This window comes from Thunnus thynnus, chromosome 14, assembly GCF_963924715.1.
Source record: "Thunnus thynnus chromosome 14, fThuThy2.1, whole genome shotgun sequence".
Taxonomy (NCBI): Eukaryota; Metazoa; Chordata; class Actinopteri; order Scombriformes; family Scombridae; genus Thunnus; species Thunnus thynnus.
In genome coordinates, this window is record NC_089530.1 from 6,868,768 (window position 1) to 6,885,339 (window position 16,572).

At 37.3% G+C, this 16,572-nt stretch overlaps 1 protein-coding gene across 3 annotated transcripts in view; it reads left to right on the forward strand.

The window, feature by feature from the left end:
* Positions 1-16,572, forward strand: part of blnk (B cell linker) — a 23,655-nt gene continuing 7,083 nt past the window's right edge. Inside the window, exons 1-6 of one of the 3 annotated variants that reach the window (XM_067609471.1) lie at positions 1-305; positions 2,270-2,433; positions 2,706-2,768; positions 11,302-11,348; positions 14,236-14,301; positions 14,882-14,928. In XM_067609471.1, coding sequence (XP_067465572.1) covers positions 2,365-2,433; positions 2,706-2,768; positions 11,302-11,348; positions 14,236-14,301; positions 14,882-14,928 — 292 coding nt within the window. In that variant the 5' untranslated portion in view covers positions 1-305; positions 2,270-2,364. Of the gene's footprint in view, positions 306-2,124; positions 2,434-2,705; positions 2,769-11,301; positions 11,349-13,623; positions 13,785-14,235; positions 14,302-14,881; positions 14,929-16,572 lie in introns of those variants that run through there. The other 2 variants (XM_067609470.1, XM_067609472.1) reach the window with 2 other exon arrangements.

The following is a 16,572-nucleotide window of genomic DNA, read 5'->3' on the forward strand; positions in this document are numbered from 1 at the left end:
TGTTTGCTAACGTTATAGTTTGTACTTGCTAAATGCTCTGCTATGTGCACTGATAGATAGATAGATAGATAGATAGATAGATAGATAGATAGATAGATAGATAGAATGTTTATGATGACACACTGAAAATACTGAGAATAAAAATCAAAACCTCAATGCTTGGAGCAGACATTTTTGTTTTGACAGTACTCCTGTGGTGTCAGAAGACAGTACCAGGTCCAGTCGGCCTTCTGCATTAAACATATTGAAATCGATAGCCAACAGAGCATCAAAATAGACAAAAAAAAAATACACACAGCCTGAAGGTAAGTCTTATTATCCAGTTTTCTCGTTGAAGAGTTGCTGTTTTGTATCATCAATATTTCAGGTTGAGGAAGCTTCCTAACAAAGTTGAAGGCTGTGCTGAAGAAATGGCCCACTAACAAAACAAAGTGATATAAAAAAGTAATGGTTTCCTTTTGTTTTAGTGAGTGTACTTCTTCATTGATTTGCATGTATTAAAGAAGAGTGTGGCAGCGTTTAAAAAGTGTATTCAATATCTAAGCAGTTTTCAATTTGCTGTTAGGTAATGAGAGGACCAAACACGTGCACACTATCACTGAAAATAATTGGAAAATGTAGAAAAAGTACTCTTCCATTTAAAAAAAAAAGGCTATTCCATAGTATTGCTCAAATGTTTACACAAACGCTGTCTCCTAATTATCATCGTCAGCTCTGAATAATGGAATAGTTCGACATTTTGGGGAATATTCTTACTCCCTAAAAGGCTTAGAGTTGAATACAAAGATTGACATGACTCTCATGTTCATGCATTAAGTATGTAGCTGGAACCAGGAAGTACCTCTAACGTTAACTAATTTGAGGGTACACATGCACCCTCCCACTCTTCAGAAAGAAACAGTTATGACTCGTTAGTGGCCTGGCTCTCTCCACAGGTAACAAAATCCAACTTTCAGCACCTATAAAGTACAGTAATTAACACGTCATGACTTGTTTGTTGAATCCATAGTGTAAAAACAACACATGTTGTTACCTTTAGACAGAGTTGTGCTAACTGTTTCCTCCTTTTTCCAGTCTTTATTCTAAGCTAAGTTTCTTATTTACCATACAGACAGGACACTCATCTAACCCTCGGCAAGAAAACAAATACCTGTATTTCCCAAAACTATTTGTTTAATATCTATTTTAAATCACAAGGTTGGTTCTTGTCTGTCTTCTTTTAAGTTTGAGGCAAGAATCAGACAAAAGATCCACATACTTTACTGATAGCTCCAAGGGATTGTCAAATCAACATGACAAAGCAAAACAAGCTGGACCAATGATTAGTCCAGCTTGAAAGCAGACTGACTCTCAATCATGCAGATCACAATCATCTGAGTGATGAATGTGTTTTTGTCTATATGTGGCTTGTTCTGCTTTGTGATGGTGATTTGACAATGCCTTGGAGCTATTAGTGCAGTGTGTGGATCATTTGTCTTTTGATTTTTGATCCAGTACCTGTAGACGTTTTTTGAATGTGCGTACCGTACACCCTGTCTTTCTTTTAAGTTTGAGATATGCAGACACACTTACTCATATTTTGACTGGCACATCCAAAAATAACATTAAAATTCTCAACTTTGGAGGCAGTGTATCTGTTGTCTCTACACCGCTCAGTCTGATAAAATAGGAACAAAATCATCTTCATTTAAAGTGAGTTATCATATTTTTAGATCTCACGGGTGTGTTGGCTCGATCTTGACATGCCTGATCACAGTCATATCAGAGACATTAATCAACAAAAAACACTCCATTTCCTGTCTTAATGAAAATTTCAGAAAGTTGAATGAGCACGCTCTCTACACATCCCTTTCATTAGAGATAATGCAGCGCTATATTTACCACTTCAGCAATCTTTCCACCCACTGTAAGATTGGAGTCTTAATAGGCTTGCACCTTAAATAACATTATACACTGAAATAAATATAAATGTAAAGTATATTACACACTCAGCCCAACTGAAAATGACACGTGCCTGAGCTGTGAGGTCGAATCCAGTCACAGTATATTATGACACTTTTGTTTCTTAAGGTTTTTTTTTATGTAGAATGACTTTGAGGAAGTCCCTGCTTCCCTTTTGCAGATCCCTCAGTGCAATTTGGGGGACAAGTCTAGATATGTGAAAATACCATGAATTGCTGCATTACTTATAGATGAAGGAGAGGGAGACAGAGAATATGTGTTGGTTTTAATGAGGTGACCTCCCTGTGTGTACTTCTCCCTGTTGAAGCTGACTGGTGTGTTGGAGCCGTGGTGCGTGACGGGTCAGTCTATTACTGTACTTCCAAAAGCACACTTGCTCAGAGGTTCCCTGTTGAGACAGAAATGAACCTGCCGTCCAAAGAGGAGTGCGAAGGATGGGACCAGGCTCAAGTAGCCTTCTTTATGTGCAAGGTGAGTACAAGAAAAATGGGAGACATTATAAAACACAGTGAGAATGCCAGTGGATGCTAAAGAGGTGTGTTGACCTACTTTCTCACCATTTACAAGTTAATCCTAGCTAATAAGGGTGTGTAGATAATATGTCATCTCTTGTTTGTCTCTTCATACATACTGTACATGTGCAACACAAGCAAGTGTTAGATAAAGAAGACAGCCAAATTCAGATAATCTGTGTGCTTAAATGTCAGTTCAGAAAACTAAATCAATATGTTTACTACCCTTAGAACAAAATGCAAGAGTGTGCTGTCACCATCAACAGACTGAAAATGACTGGACAGAAATTTCTGGTGAGTAGATCCCCTCACATATCCTTTTTTTTGCCTAAATTTTCCAGAAAAATACTCTTTCTGCCCCTGTTGTGGTTATATAATCTGCTAATCCGTTCAGGATCATATCTGGGTTGTGGTTGTTGTTCTAATTACATCAAAATAGACAAATCCTCCCAAGCAATTATTATTATGATTATGGTATTAAAAACAGCAGAATAATTACATTCCCTGGAGCTATTTATGCCAGTTTTGCTAAAAAAAAAAAAAAATTATAATAAACTACTGTCAAACTCAGTTTCAATACCAAGCATTTTGTACAGTTCTCCCTACTATTTATAGTCAGCTGATTTGAATACACTGTATCGAAAGCCTTTCAACCGAAACTGAACTTTACAATAGATGTTGTGTTGCAAAAATACTGCTAAAGCTGCAAAACACTGCAAAAATCCAAAGTTAATAAAACAGAGGAAAGTTTACAGGATATGAAACTTGTCTCTACTGTAAACTCACCCACTTGTTTTACTTCCCGCACTCACAGTGTGTAATCAGTGACTCCCCTAACATGGAAGTGTGTGAATCAATTGCAACTTCTGCTTTGATGTCACCGTAGTATCTCATTGCTTTGTCTCGCTCATCCACATTCTGTGTACAATCTCTGAGGGCCTTTCTGATGTTTCTGTGAAGCACACAGACTGAGTGCAGGTGAAAACCGACTGTCTGTGTGTGGGTGAGAGACTGTGAGAAATGAGTCTTGGAGCTAATAAAGCTATGATCCCTGCTTATTTAAGTAAGTATCATTAGATCTGTCCCGGTCTGTTTTAAGAGGAATTTATGCGCTGAGATAACTGAGGCATGGGTTTATAACTTCCTAATATTCAGTATTTTGAGGATCCTAATACCTCAGTAACACCTGCGTGTCGGCATGCGAGCATTCATTTATATGCCTCTTTTTAGTGGCTACCTACAAACACCCCTTGTCACACTAGCAAATGAGAGCAGCAATATATTTATTAGTCGTTGACCCTGAGCTGGATATTGCATCATTAAAATACTCCTATATCTCCCATGTGTATCTCCACCAAAAAATTCTCAGTGTGGATTTTTATCAGTCAAAATGATTAATATTTCAAAGCTGGAGGTTTTGGTGTGAGAGTTACCAGTGCATATCTGAAAAATACATGTGCATACAATATGTGTATTGACTGATAGATCCCATAGCTACAGATCCGGCTCAGGTAAACCCATGCTCATATTGAGCAAGAATATTTAACCATGGCTGCACAGCTGGCTACACACGCCTTCAGTTCAACTGGCTTCAAGGCTGCAGAGTCTGACAAACATTCCCAATCATACCTCTGTTCAAATCCAGTCAGGTGAACTTTTCATTGCCACATAGGCACCTGGTTATGTATTAAAATGGCAAACTTGGAAAGATACATAATTGGTTTGAGGGTCTGGGGGTCCTCTCCCACAAAAAAAATTGTAATTTAAAACAAATTTCCTGCATTTCTACAACACCTAACCTCTTGGATTAAGTCAAGAAACAGCCACGTGCATTGGTCTAGATTAGTTAGATTGAAGGTGCTATGAAAACCAGGAATGCATTGAGAACAGTATATAATTGGATGGATCAGGACAAGAAATGATTATTAGCAGAATGGCTATTTCATATTTGAAATTGTATTCATAAAAACATTATATAGCCTAAAAGGTTGCAGGCTACTAGGCCATCTTCAAGGTTAAACAAGGACAAACAGTTAATATAAATGAAATAGTCACACATCGCAATATGATTTGTATAATTAAACCTTGTTAAACAATTTTAAACCTGAGGGTTGCTATTCTCACTCACAAGGCCATCTTCAAATTCTAATAATTGCAACAAAGTACAAACAGTTTGGATGAATGAAATGGCCTCACACAGGTTCTAGTGGTAGCTATTAACACCACTAGCTGATGTAGTTGTAATGTTATACAGGAATGAATAATCATAACTTCAAAAGCAGATTATTTTAACCTACATTATCTCAAATCAAAGACTATTTTAATGCACAACTCAGAAGGTGATTTTTGCTCCCCAAGACTTTAAAGTGCTATTGTAGTTGAGGACTAGACGTTACTTCCCTTTATAACTTGAGCTCTTATTTAGCCTGTATGAGAAAATGTGAGAATAATCATAATAATGAAAGCACAGAACAAAGCACAGTCATCATATTTATAATAATTCCATCCAAAGTCTGACTAAAACTGAAACTAAAGCAGAGTATTCTGTAGAAGTCTAAACAAGTTACTTCCCACTGCTGAACATTTGACTGTTTGTTAATTCAGACACTTTGGCGCAATGAGGAAAAGCTCCCCCCTGTCTGTCTCTCTCTCACGATGGGTTGGACTGAACCAACTCAAAGGGTGGTCCAAAAACGTCAGATTTTTTTATTACTTGTTTTTGCCAGTTGCTGAAAATAGAAAAATGATCATTGATATAGGCTGCTTAAATATAAACACCTGACTGTGGGGACTATATGATGATAAGTTTATTTTTAAAAAGACAAAAAGTGTTGCTGTATTTTTAGCCATGTTAGTGGGATATCAGTCTGTTAATCGATCCACCACATTGGTCTGGACTGAAATATCTCTAACATTCCCATCAGCTTGAGATGTAGTTTGTGTTTAGTGCTAATTAGCAAATAATTACAGGCTAAACTAAGATGGTGAACCTGGTAAATATTACCTGCTATCATTAGCATGTTAGCATTGCCACTGTGAGCATGGTAGCATGCTGATGTCAGCATTTAGCTCAAAGCACCCCAGATGCCCCAAATACAACCTCACAGAGCTGCTAGCATGGCTGTAGACTTTCAGTCTTGTTTAGGAGTTAGTGGAGACGCCTTGGTATTGAATAAAGTATTATAGTGATAAAATAAGTGACAGTAATATGATATGTTCGCTGATGGAATACTGTAAAGACAGAGCCCTCTATGTTTATAAAGAGTGATTTGTCTCTTTGTCCTTGTGTGTTCTTGTGCCTTGTCCTCACCATGTGCTTTACCTTGTATGTTTGACAGAATAGTGTTAATATTTAATCTGCAATCTGCATCCTTGTGGATTTCAGTGTTGACATCTTTGGCTCTAAAGAAGTGGTTAAAGGAGCAGGGTGTAGAATTTAGTGGCATCTGGCAGAACAGACTTGGCAGAAATGGAATATAATATTCATAAGTGTGTTTTCAATAGTGTATAATCACCTGAAACTAAGAATCGTTGTGTATTCGTTACCTTAGAATGAACCCTTCATATCTACAAAGGGAGTGGGTCCTCTTCCACGGAGCCCGCCATGTTGCACCAACCAAACCAAAACCAAATTTCTGTAGGTGGCACTCTTTACCTTGAGTGTTATTGCTCACTCTAACCATCCAGTTCCTCTTCTATCTCTGACAAACCTGCTGTTGCCTCTGGCAGTGAAATGTCATTTCCTGTTGCAAGAGGATTTGTAAAACAACAACTGTAAAATCTTTTTTGCTTTAGTGTAGATTGAATCACTATTGTGTTACAAAGCAGCATGAAATAAAACAGACTTACTTACCTGTATATTTACATGTTTTTTGTGTTCATGTTCATGTTTTTTTTGTTGTTTTTTTTTACTTCAAGAACTTAAAGCTCCCCCTACACTCAAAAATATGTTTTTCTTCTTGTTACTTCAGTTGGATGTTTGAGCTTCACTGTGCATAGTGATATATGTGCAGAGTTTGACACTAGAAGGCTGTTTTCACATTCATCTGCTCTCAAGGGGGAAAGTTTCTCTGTGCTCACCCAAAATCTGAGTTTGAGGTGTGAACATAAGAATATGATTTTGTTCTTATGATTGATTGACTAGATGTGATCACATCTAGTTTGGAAGCCAATCGTGGTCCAGTATGCGCACAAGTGTGGACTTTTTAACGAAGGAGGTTCAATTTTGAATGAAATATATTTGCATATTCATATATTCTGGATTTTTTTAATGAGAGAGGAGGAATAGATGTCATTTTAAGAATTTTTAGCGAGGTAGTTGAGCTTTTTCATGGGAAATCCATGTCATTATTCAAAGCAGAGTATTCCTATATGTCTTAAAACATGTATAGAGGGGGATCTTTATGTCTCTGCACCAGTGCCATTAAGACACATTCCTGTGAACTTATTATCCACGCATGATCACAAACACTTTTTTAAACCTATGTAGGGCAGCAGCATGCCGTCCGTCTGCTAAAACCGCAGCAGAGAAGGAACAAGGATCGTTTATAATAAGTTCATGTTTGACTCATCAGGAGCTCAGCATGTGTCTAAGGGCAGAGAGGGCCTGAATGTCATGAGCACTGCCTTTGGCTTGCTTTGCATATTCATGTGATTTTTTTATACAATAGATGGAGCAAAGGTCACGAAATCCTCAAGTAAATGAGCACGAGGAAGAAGAAACACAGATCTAAAATGCATCTCTGTTCAGATTACACCTACAATGTCTGTTCATCATTCAGTGGTTTAGAATGAGGTCTGAAGAAAAACAATCTAAACCTGTCTGAGTGGTGGGTGGCTGTATATTACAATACAGATGGGAATGACAGTCAGTCAGCGCACCACAGATAAAGGTAATCACCATCTTTTTGATGCCATATTCGCTCACACAGGTAGACAGGTTAAAAGAGATATGTAGTAGATCAAAAGAACTGTCAGCCTCCATCTCTGTGACACTGCCTGTGTGTGGCTGCTATGTAAGGAAGTCACTTTCAACTTCTGTGTATGACATCAGCACTACAAACAAAGGCCACTCAAAGTAAAGGACAGTTCATGCACACATCTGTGGCAATATGCTATATCACATGATTACTTTGTTGTTGGTATCAAACATCTATGGTGACATGCCGAAATGATATAAAAATGATATAAGCTTTACAAGGAAGGCTTGTAAAATGTGTATGTGAGCAAATATAATTTCCAACAGAGGTCAGGCATTACTGTAATTCAGTCCAATTCCAGCCTTACTAAATCAAGTTTGCCTCCTCGTAATAGATAATAAAGGAAAAAGAGCAAACTGTCAGAGCCTTAAAGGGAAAAAACACCTTAAACCAGAATTAGCTTTTTACACCGGTGACTTTGGAAAATGTAGTGTAGATTTGTGAACATGTGGGAGGTCTCTCACCAAATGACTGTAATGAGACCTCGTGCAGCTGCTGTGAAAGAACCACAGGTAATTTTGTGGGGATGTAGCTGTGAAGCTGTTCTCTCTTTTGTGAAATGAAACCTTTTTTTTTAAAAACCACCAACAAATGTTGTATGTGTTACACCCTCTGCTTGCTGCATGGCATTTCAACTTCAAACCGCGTGTGAACTGAAAGAAAAGTGGCCCACCATGTGCCTGTTTATGAGTGAAACTGAGATCTCACACTGATGTAACTCTTGCTAAAGAGCTATAAATGTGTGTACGAGCTAAGTTATGAGCTATAACTTTGGCACCTGTATACCCAGAACTTTAAGTGTTAGCATTACCCAACATCTGTAGAGATGTCTGACAGCTAAGCCCCCGTAGATCTGTCTGTTACAAATATGCTAATGTTTAGCATACAGAGTATATTATCTACTATTTTTTAGGCATCATGATTTAAAGCTTTACTATACAGCATGTTGAATTTTTACAAGATTATATCATCAGTTTATTCAAGATTCAAGAGACTTTATTGTTTATTTATTATCCTTTGCACAGGCACAGGGTACATGCACAATGGAATTCTTGTGCGGTTCACTCAGTCAGGTAAAAAAAGAAACAAATCTGCAATAAATTAAATTAATATTCAATTAAAATTAAATATGAAAAAGAGAAGTAAGGTCAGAGAGATATTACATTGTTTACAACAATTATTTACAACATTTCAACAATTATTTACAGCACTTCTAATGAAGTCCTGGAGCAGTTGGAGCAGTTTATCCTGATACTGTATGGTTTTGTTTGTGGAAAAATCGCTGATGTCCCAGTCTGTGTCTTTTTAATACCATGGCACCAAAGTCAGAAATTTCAAAAACCTACACATGGTGGCTTTCAAGGAAAACTTTGACATTTTTGGAAAATGCATTTATTCGCTTTCCGGCCAAAAGTTAGATGAGAAGACTGATGATCTCATATCTGAATGAAGTTGGAGTGAAGATCTGGTTAGCTTTGCTGAACATAAAAACTGCTAGCCTGACTCTATCCAAAGCTAACAAATTCTTCCAACTAGCATCTCTAAAAGCGCACAAATAAACATATTTTATTTCTTTGTTAATCTGTAAAAAATTTGAAGAGTAAAAACAATTTGTGGTTTTATGGAGGGTATTTCTTGGCCAGGAGCTGTGACTTTCTAGGCTAGCTGTTTCCCCCCGCTTCCATCCTTTGGGCTAAGCTAAGCTATCTGTCTCCTGTCTCCTGCTTCATATTTAACATACAGAGAGTGGTGTCAATCATCTCATCTAACAGTCAGCAAGAAAGTGAATGCCCGTTTCACAGAATGTGAAACTATTCCTTTTAACAAAATAGGAACAAACACCAAGTCTATCGGTCATGCATTCCTCATTGATCCACTTCCTGTTTCTGTTTTATGGCCTGTAGGGTGATAACATCTATAATAGTGAATCATTCATTTGAATAATCTACTGCTCAAAGCTTGACAAGCAGCATTTGACACATTGACACAAATCATGCCACAAGGAAAGAATTCAAAAAACATCAGACCATGAAAGCAATAGATGTCTGTTCACATGTTAATTCAACTGTACGTACATTTTAAAATCGTGTGAAAAATTACGATGTAACACTATGAGTGAGGGCATCTGGTCTGCGATACAAAGGAGAGGCTGCAGCTTGTAGAGCTGTTGTGTCTCATTTGAACAAGCACAGACACTCCTATAAATAATTCAATGTGGGAGCAGTGCCTGAGTATCCACTGGGGCAGACTATTTGATATTTTATTCGGTGTCAAAAGGCTAAGTCGGATTTTATACAGATACTTTTTTCTCTCCTGTAAGCCAGTGGGATGATCAAGTGTGTATCTGCGAGGCCAAGGTTCATTTCTTTGAAGGAGGTAAAGCCTTTCATATTAAGTGATCTCACTCTTTGATTTACAAATGATTAAATCACAAGCTCTGCTTAAAGGGCTTTCAATGTGCTATGGGCTTATTCCTAGAGGTAATTCATCCTTTTGTTGCACAAAGGTTCCCATATTCACACACTAAGGTAGTGTAAGTTGCTTTATCAAGCCCCACCCAGTGGAATGTATAATACATATTATAAACAGCTTTGAATAACTACTGTAGGAATCTTACTAGTACATCACTGCACTTGTTTCACAGGAGACTCTGCAGATAAAGGGCCATACATACATTATTCATATTCAAATTAACTATCCATATCAGGCTCATATCTCGTACATGAGCCTCTTATCACAAGCTTCTCTCTATTTGTTCATCTGACATCTTACAGACTTGAATGCGCGATTCCAAACTTTCGCCAGCATGGATCGTTGTCACAGACACCGTTGTCATGATTCCTCGTCATGGATCTTCATTACGTTTCGACAAATATAAAACAGGAGAGAGACAGAGCAAGTAACGACCTGGAGCAATGAATTATGAATGAAGAGGGGAATACATAATTTAGAGGGATTTGTTGCATATTTTATGGTAATCATTTTCCTTTCATTTACAAATCACAATTGCCTTACTGCACAACACACATTAAAATGCAACAAAAAATTACGATGCAGCGGGCAGTAGGATAAACTTTTTTACAGTGTTAGATGATGTATGAAATTGTGAGGTATGATGGTGGTGTGTTTTTTGGTTTTAGGGGGTCGGCTCCTCACCTGAAGGTCAGCAGTTTTAATTTGCAAAATGGAAATCAAGCAGCAGCACATAAAAAAGCAGCTTTTAAACCTCTGCTTTACTTTTTAGAGCCTCTGTTTTGTGTCCTTCATGATGTTGGTTCATGAATTGTTAACTAACAGTGTTTTTTGTGTGGTAACATTGCTGCATTAAATGAACTACATGCATCACATAAATAAAGTGATTTGATTTGGTTCTCCCATCTAAGAGTTTATACTATCACTGAGCACGGCAGCCAACCCCCAACTTCTACATGGAGCTGCTGCAGCTTATCTGATCAACAATACTGATAATTGTGAGATTGAAGTGCTAATATATGCATAAATGTAATATATATGTGACCCTGAAGCTCCCATAATGTCCTTCAGTAACAGCTCTCTTCTGTTTTGGTTCAATTTAGACTAAAACCTGAGTGTGGCATGAAAACAAACAAAGTGTGCTCTTGAAATAGCCTTTAGTGAGATGCTGCCATCTCCTGTTAGCTAAGAGCTGGTGCATGTATGTAGATGTATGTCTGTAGTATTACAGCTCAAACGCATGTATTTAGTAAGGGCGGCATACTTGCAGTGTTATCTCTGCCATGAGGAATTACAATCATCAATGAACTCTCTACTTTTTTTTTTTCATTTATCCCAATTTGTATTTACATTTGAGCTCTCTCATGCCTTCACAGAATCTGTCTGAAAGCGACTTGAGCAAGTTCAGTCTCATCCACCAACCGTAAGTGATACTTTAATAATGCTGTCATCACACAGCTAAACCCTCCTTCCTTCTCGCCCTGCCTCCCTCTAACCCTCTTTCCATTTTTTCTCGTCTTTTATCTCCTTTTCATTACTGTCACAAAAGTAAAAACATTTCAGGAGCACTGAAGTTATACTCACAAAAATATACCGAATCCTCTTCATACTCATTGAGTTTTTTAAAATTATTATTATTATTACTACTAAACAATGAATTCCAAGTGACAGGAGGCGACTGGAGCTGTAATATATACAAAGCTCGACTACTTGAAAATAAGTGGATGCCAGAAATAAAATTACTGTGTGTACATGTCTGTGAGTACATGCATTCAGTCTATTTGTTTGTTCCCACATACAGCTGGATTTGTGTGTGTGTGTATGCAGATGTGTGACGTGTGTATGTGTAGGGAGGGTTGTTTGCCTTCCTGACTGCACCTGCACATTTGTTCTTGTTTGTGGTGTGTGTTCCTGTTCATGTATTCCCATGTGTATGGGTACGTGTATGTGTGTGTATATGCGTATGTGTACGTGTGTGTGTGTGTGTGTATGTGTGTGCATGTGTGCCGCATTAACAATAGCTCATGGTCTGACAATAATAATAATAATCAGTCAGTCAAATTTAAACTTAATGTTCAATGTCTGCATCATTTTGAATTTATATTTTGAATTAAAGATTTATCAAATTATTAAAGGTTCTATATGTGGAATTGTGAAGAAATGTACATGTGTTTTTTATTGCCAATGAATGAAAAGGTAGTAATGTAATGTAAAAAAAAATTAGACCTTCCCCAACTTTCTCAGTTGTCTGTAACAGCCTATGGACTGATTTCTATGTGAAGGACCCAGGCCAGATCGTTTGTTGACGTTAGCAGGAGAGAGGCAGGGCTGTTAGGAGCGCACAAAAACATCACTCTTATTTTCCCGGAAAATCCGGCCCGGGTCCTTCATATAGAAATCAGTCCATAGGCTGTTACAGACAGCCTATGGACAGTCCAGTTAAGTGAGACTGAGAAGATAAAATACCATTCAGTGGTCAGTAGGGAAGAGAGTAGGTGGCAGTTTGCTGTGAGGCTGCAGATTTTAATTGATTGCTCTTTGTTTCAGCTTGAAGGTGCAGTGTGTAGAATTTAGTGGCACCTAGCAGAATGGACTCAGCAGCAATGCAATACAATATTCATAAGTATGTTTTAGTTAGTGTATAATCACCTGAAAATAAGAATCATTGTGTTTTTGTTACCTTAGAATGAGCCTTTTATATCTACACAGAGAGCGGGTCCTTTTCCTCGGTATTCAGTTGGTTGCAATCTGCAACCTCACCACTAGATGCCACTAAATCCTACACACTCGTCCTTTAAGTTATTTTGGTGAATTTCCCAGGGTTCATTTTTACCTCTGTTTCATTTTTTAACATCCCTTTAAAAGATTCCGGTGCAAAAATACCATCTTCTGCGCTTTATATGGGGTGGTGGCACTACAGTCCCCTTAGACAGTTAAACTCAATGCAGACAAACATCATACTACAATTTTGAAAGGATTTGTAATCATATCTACATACATCAAGGCTACAGAACTGAGCTTTGCTTTGAAATGTTAATTTCATACATTACATACAGTAGGTCAGTTATAACATAACAAGGATGTACAGCTCATAGAGAATGAATGGAAAACACATAGGAAGTTGACAGGAGATTGAATTTCCCATAAGTGTCCCCAGTGGTTCCACATTCATTTCCAGCCGAGCAGCTCCAGACTGAATGATGAATAAAGGCTTTCTTTTTTTGTCATCATGAATAATGCACAGTTGGTTCCTTAAAGATCCAAACTGTCTCTTTAATTCTTGAACAGTGTGGCTTTTTCTCACCACAGCAGACAGCTTCCTGGTTTCCACACACACTGCAACGGACCATCCTTCTGCCATTCTAACAGGACAGGCTGCACACTCTTTTTTATTTGCTTTTCCATATAGAAAGTACCCAGGATTACAATACAGCACTTTCCATGACACATCACACATGACCTCACCCACATCCTAAAAACAGTGAAGGATTAACATGTACTTACTTTATATTCACACCCATCAAGATGTGTTACTAACAATAAATCTTGTGAGAGAGTTGCACAACTCTTTGCAGATGATGGTGTGTTAATGATGCAAGAGGTTTGTTGAAAGTGTGTGTGTGTGTGTGTGTGCGTGTGTGTGTGTGTGTGTAAAGGGTGAAGAGGAGTGGAAAAGAGAAGTGAATTTTCTTACCAAGGCGGCTAGAATGAATCCCCTCCCCTTTATGACAAGACAAAGACGTGACTAGCACAGACTTAATGCATGAGAGGAGTGACACTCAAAGATGTAGATGCTTGCATTAAATATGAATATGGATACATTAGGTAAACTTGCTGCTCCTGCCACAGCAAAGATTCGGTAAGCACTTTGGGTTTTATTTGACCTTTTTACTTATGCTTTTTAATTAGAAAAAGAACAAGTGGCCACATCTGTCGGCAAAATGAAATCACAGTTTCCTTTCAGGTTTGCATTACAGTGTCAGTAGATCAGATTAGTGTTACATCTGTTAACTATACAACAACAAAAGGGTTCAAACTTGGGCAAAAAGTTGGCATCATCATTTTGAGTGTAAAAAGTGCTTTTGCCATTTTGTAACTGAAATCTTTAATATAAACATTGTCAGAAATGTGTGTTTATGGAGAATTCACCCATCTGAGTAACTACAAATAGTTCTGAGTGTGACTTTGCTTGTGAGTTAGCTGAAATAATAACAGTATCTACATGTTTAACACTTTTGTTCAGCACATAAGGCTGCAAAACTTCATTTTCCGAAGACTTGAATCTCAAAGCCGAACAATGTGTTTTCCAGGCAGATTCAGAAGATTGTTCAAGACATCAAGAAAAATGACGGCAGCTTACTGAATAAACTAAGAAGGTAAGTCTCTAAACTTTTAGAATCTCTAAAGCATTTTGGAAGTATTAGGCCCCTGTATTAGAAATATAGGTGTATTTCTAAGTAGGAGGCAAGTTTGGTGATCTAAAAATTGTATGTGGGGGGAATATATAAAGATATACACATATACATCAGTGGAGAGTGTTGATTCCTCTTTCACAACCGTTGGAATAAGAGAGTGAACAACAAACCAAAAATAACTTAAACAGATGGCTGTTGTCTCACTTTCCTTTCCTGAAATGAATCCCCTTAAGACACATGAGGATAGATACCGTAATGACACATGTTCAACAGAATCTATTTATTCTCATCCTGTCACGTAAATATGCATATCAGTCTGTTACGTTCAGCTATATAAATAAAGTCCTTTCACACTTCTACGGCACAAGTAACACATGCAAAAGAAATTATGTCACCAATACAGTATTATTAGTCAACCATTCCACTTCAATATTCTAAATCTCAGATCTTATCTTGTATTAATAGTAAATGTTCATACCATAAAACCTTTGTCAAATCAGTGTTAAATCATTTATGTTGACAATCTCTCTCTATATGGCAGACTGAAAAGCAAACCACTTCCAAAAGTACCTGCAAGAGATTACAGGGGTAAGCACTGTGTCTTGACCACTGGTTTCACATGAAATGCTTTAAATGAAGAAGTGAAATGACATCCCACCTTAGTGAAACTGATGTTTCCTTTAAGCTGATCGCTTGAAAGGTCATAAATTAATTATAATAATGTACTGTACATATAGGTATTTGAGTAATTGTATTATGACAGTCATGAAAATATGTTAATCTATCCTTTAAAGGTGCAGAGAATTTGGGATTCTTATACCCCCCACTTTTCCTTGCAAAGCAGTAACACACTCTACATGGAAAAAGTGTCATGATTTTTCTCTCTGCACAGACAATTTTCAAATATGAGTATTCAAGCCAAGCAAATGTAAATGTGCTGCAGATAATGTTATTTATCCACGGTTCGTGGTTCTGCTCATTTTTTTATGCTATACAAACCTATCATGCTTGAAGATCTTTAATAAAAAAATAATTCACTGCCTGCCTTATAACCATTGACCTCTGTGCTAGAGGCAGGATGATATTTGATATAACTAGGCCATGTATTGCAACTTAACGTTATAGCTTTAGTTTGTATTATCATTATTTATCATCCTTTGAACAACATGCATACCAGCATGCCAGTAAATACACGTTCATAAAGGCAGAAGGTGCAGAAAGCAATGTCTCTTGGCAAAGACAGAAAAATAATCAAAAAGTCAAGGTTTTGAAGAAAGTTGACAGTTTACATCTTTTTTAGTAGTTAAATTGTGTCTTCATATTGTTTCTTGGTTGAAAAATGACATATTTGGAAAGATTTTATAGCTTTTTCACTTATCATAGAGATGTTGTAGATGTAGAGATGTATTGTATATTCAGATAATTCCACCCATGATAATCACAGTTTGCAAGTGTCATAACAGCCCAAATTTATCTGAACTTGCCAGGCCTGTTCTGGAGTGTTTCTTATTCACTTGCAATTACGACTTTCCCAATTGTTAAGGTAAACTTATCTGTATAGCACCTTTTAAAAATATTTGAAAGTGCTTTACATAAGGTGAAGAAATGCATTAGAGCAACGATTAAAAACACAATAAAAAGGGAACAATAAATAAATCAGTTAAAAAAGAATAAAAGGACATTCAAAATTGAGATAAGATAAAACTGAATACAAGTTAATGACCAGTAATCAAATCAAATCAATCAAAGGCACAGGAGAACAACACAGTTCTAAATTTAGATTGGAAAGTGGCTGGAGTCAGAAGTTGGTTCCATATGTGCAGCATAGTAGCTAAAAGCTGGTTTCGACTTTAGATGCAAACAGCTGACTGCAACGTAGCCACTGGATTTATATTGATGAAGCAGGCCAAAAATGGTCCAGTGGAATTAAGTGATCTATAAAGCAGCAGCAGCACTTTAAAATCTATAACTAACAGGAAGCCAGGTAAAGATTTAAGAACTGGAGTAATGTGGTCAGTTCTCCTGGTTCTTGTTAAAACTCTGCTGCAGTTGTCTCTGAGTCTTTCCACGTTGTTGCCGAGCAAAATCATTTCTGTTTTGTCTTTGTTTTATTCCGGGAAAGTTATTTAGATGGCCAACTAGAACATCCAATCAATTTCACCTCAGTACATTTGCTCCAGCTTGATCAAAGCCTCCATACTAATAAAATGTACAAATTGTACAAACATACCA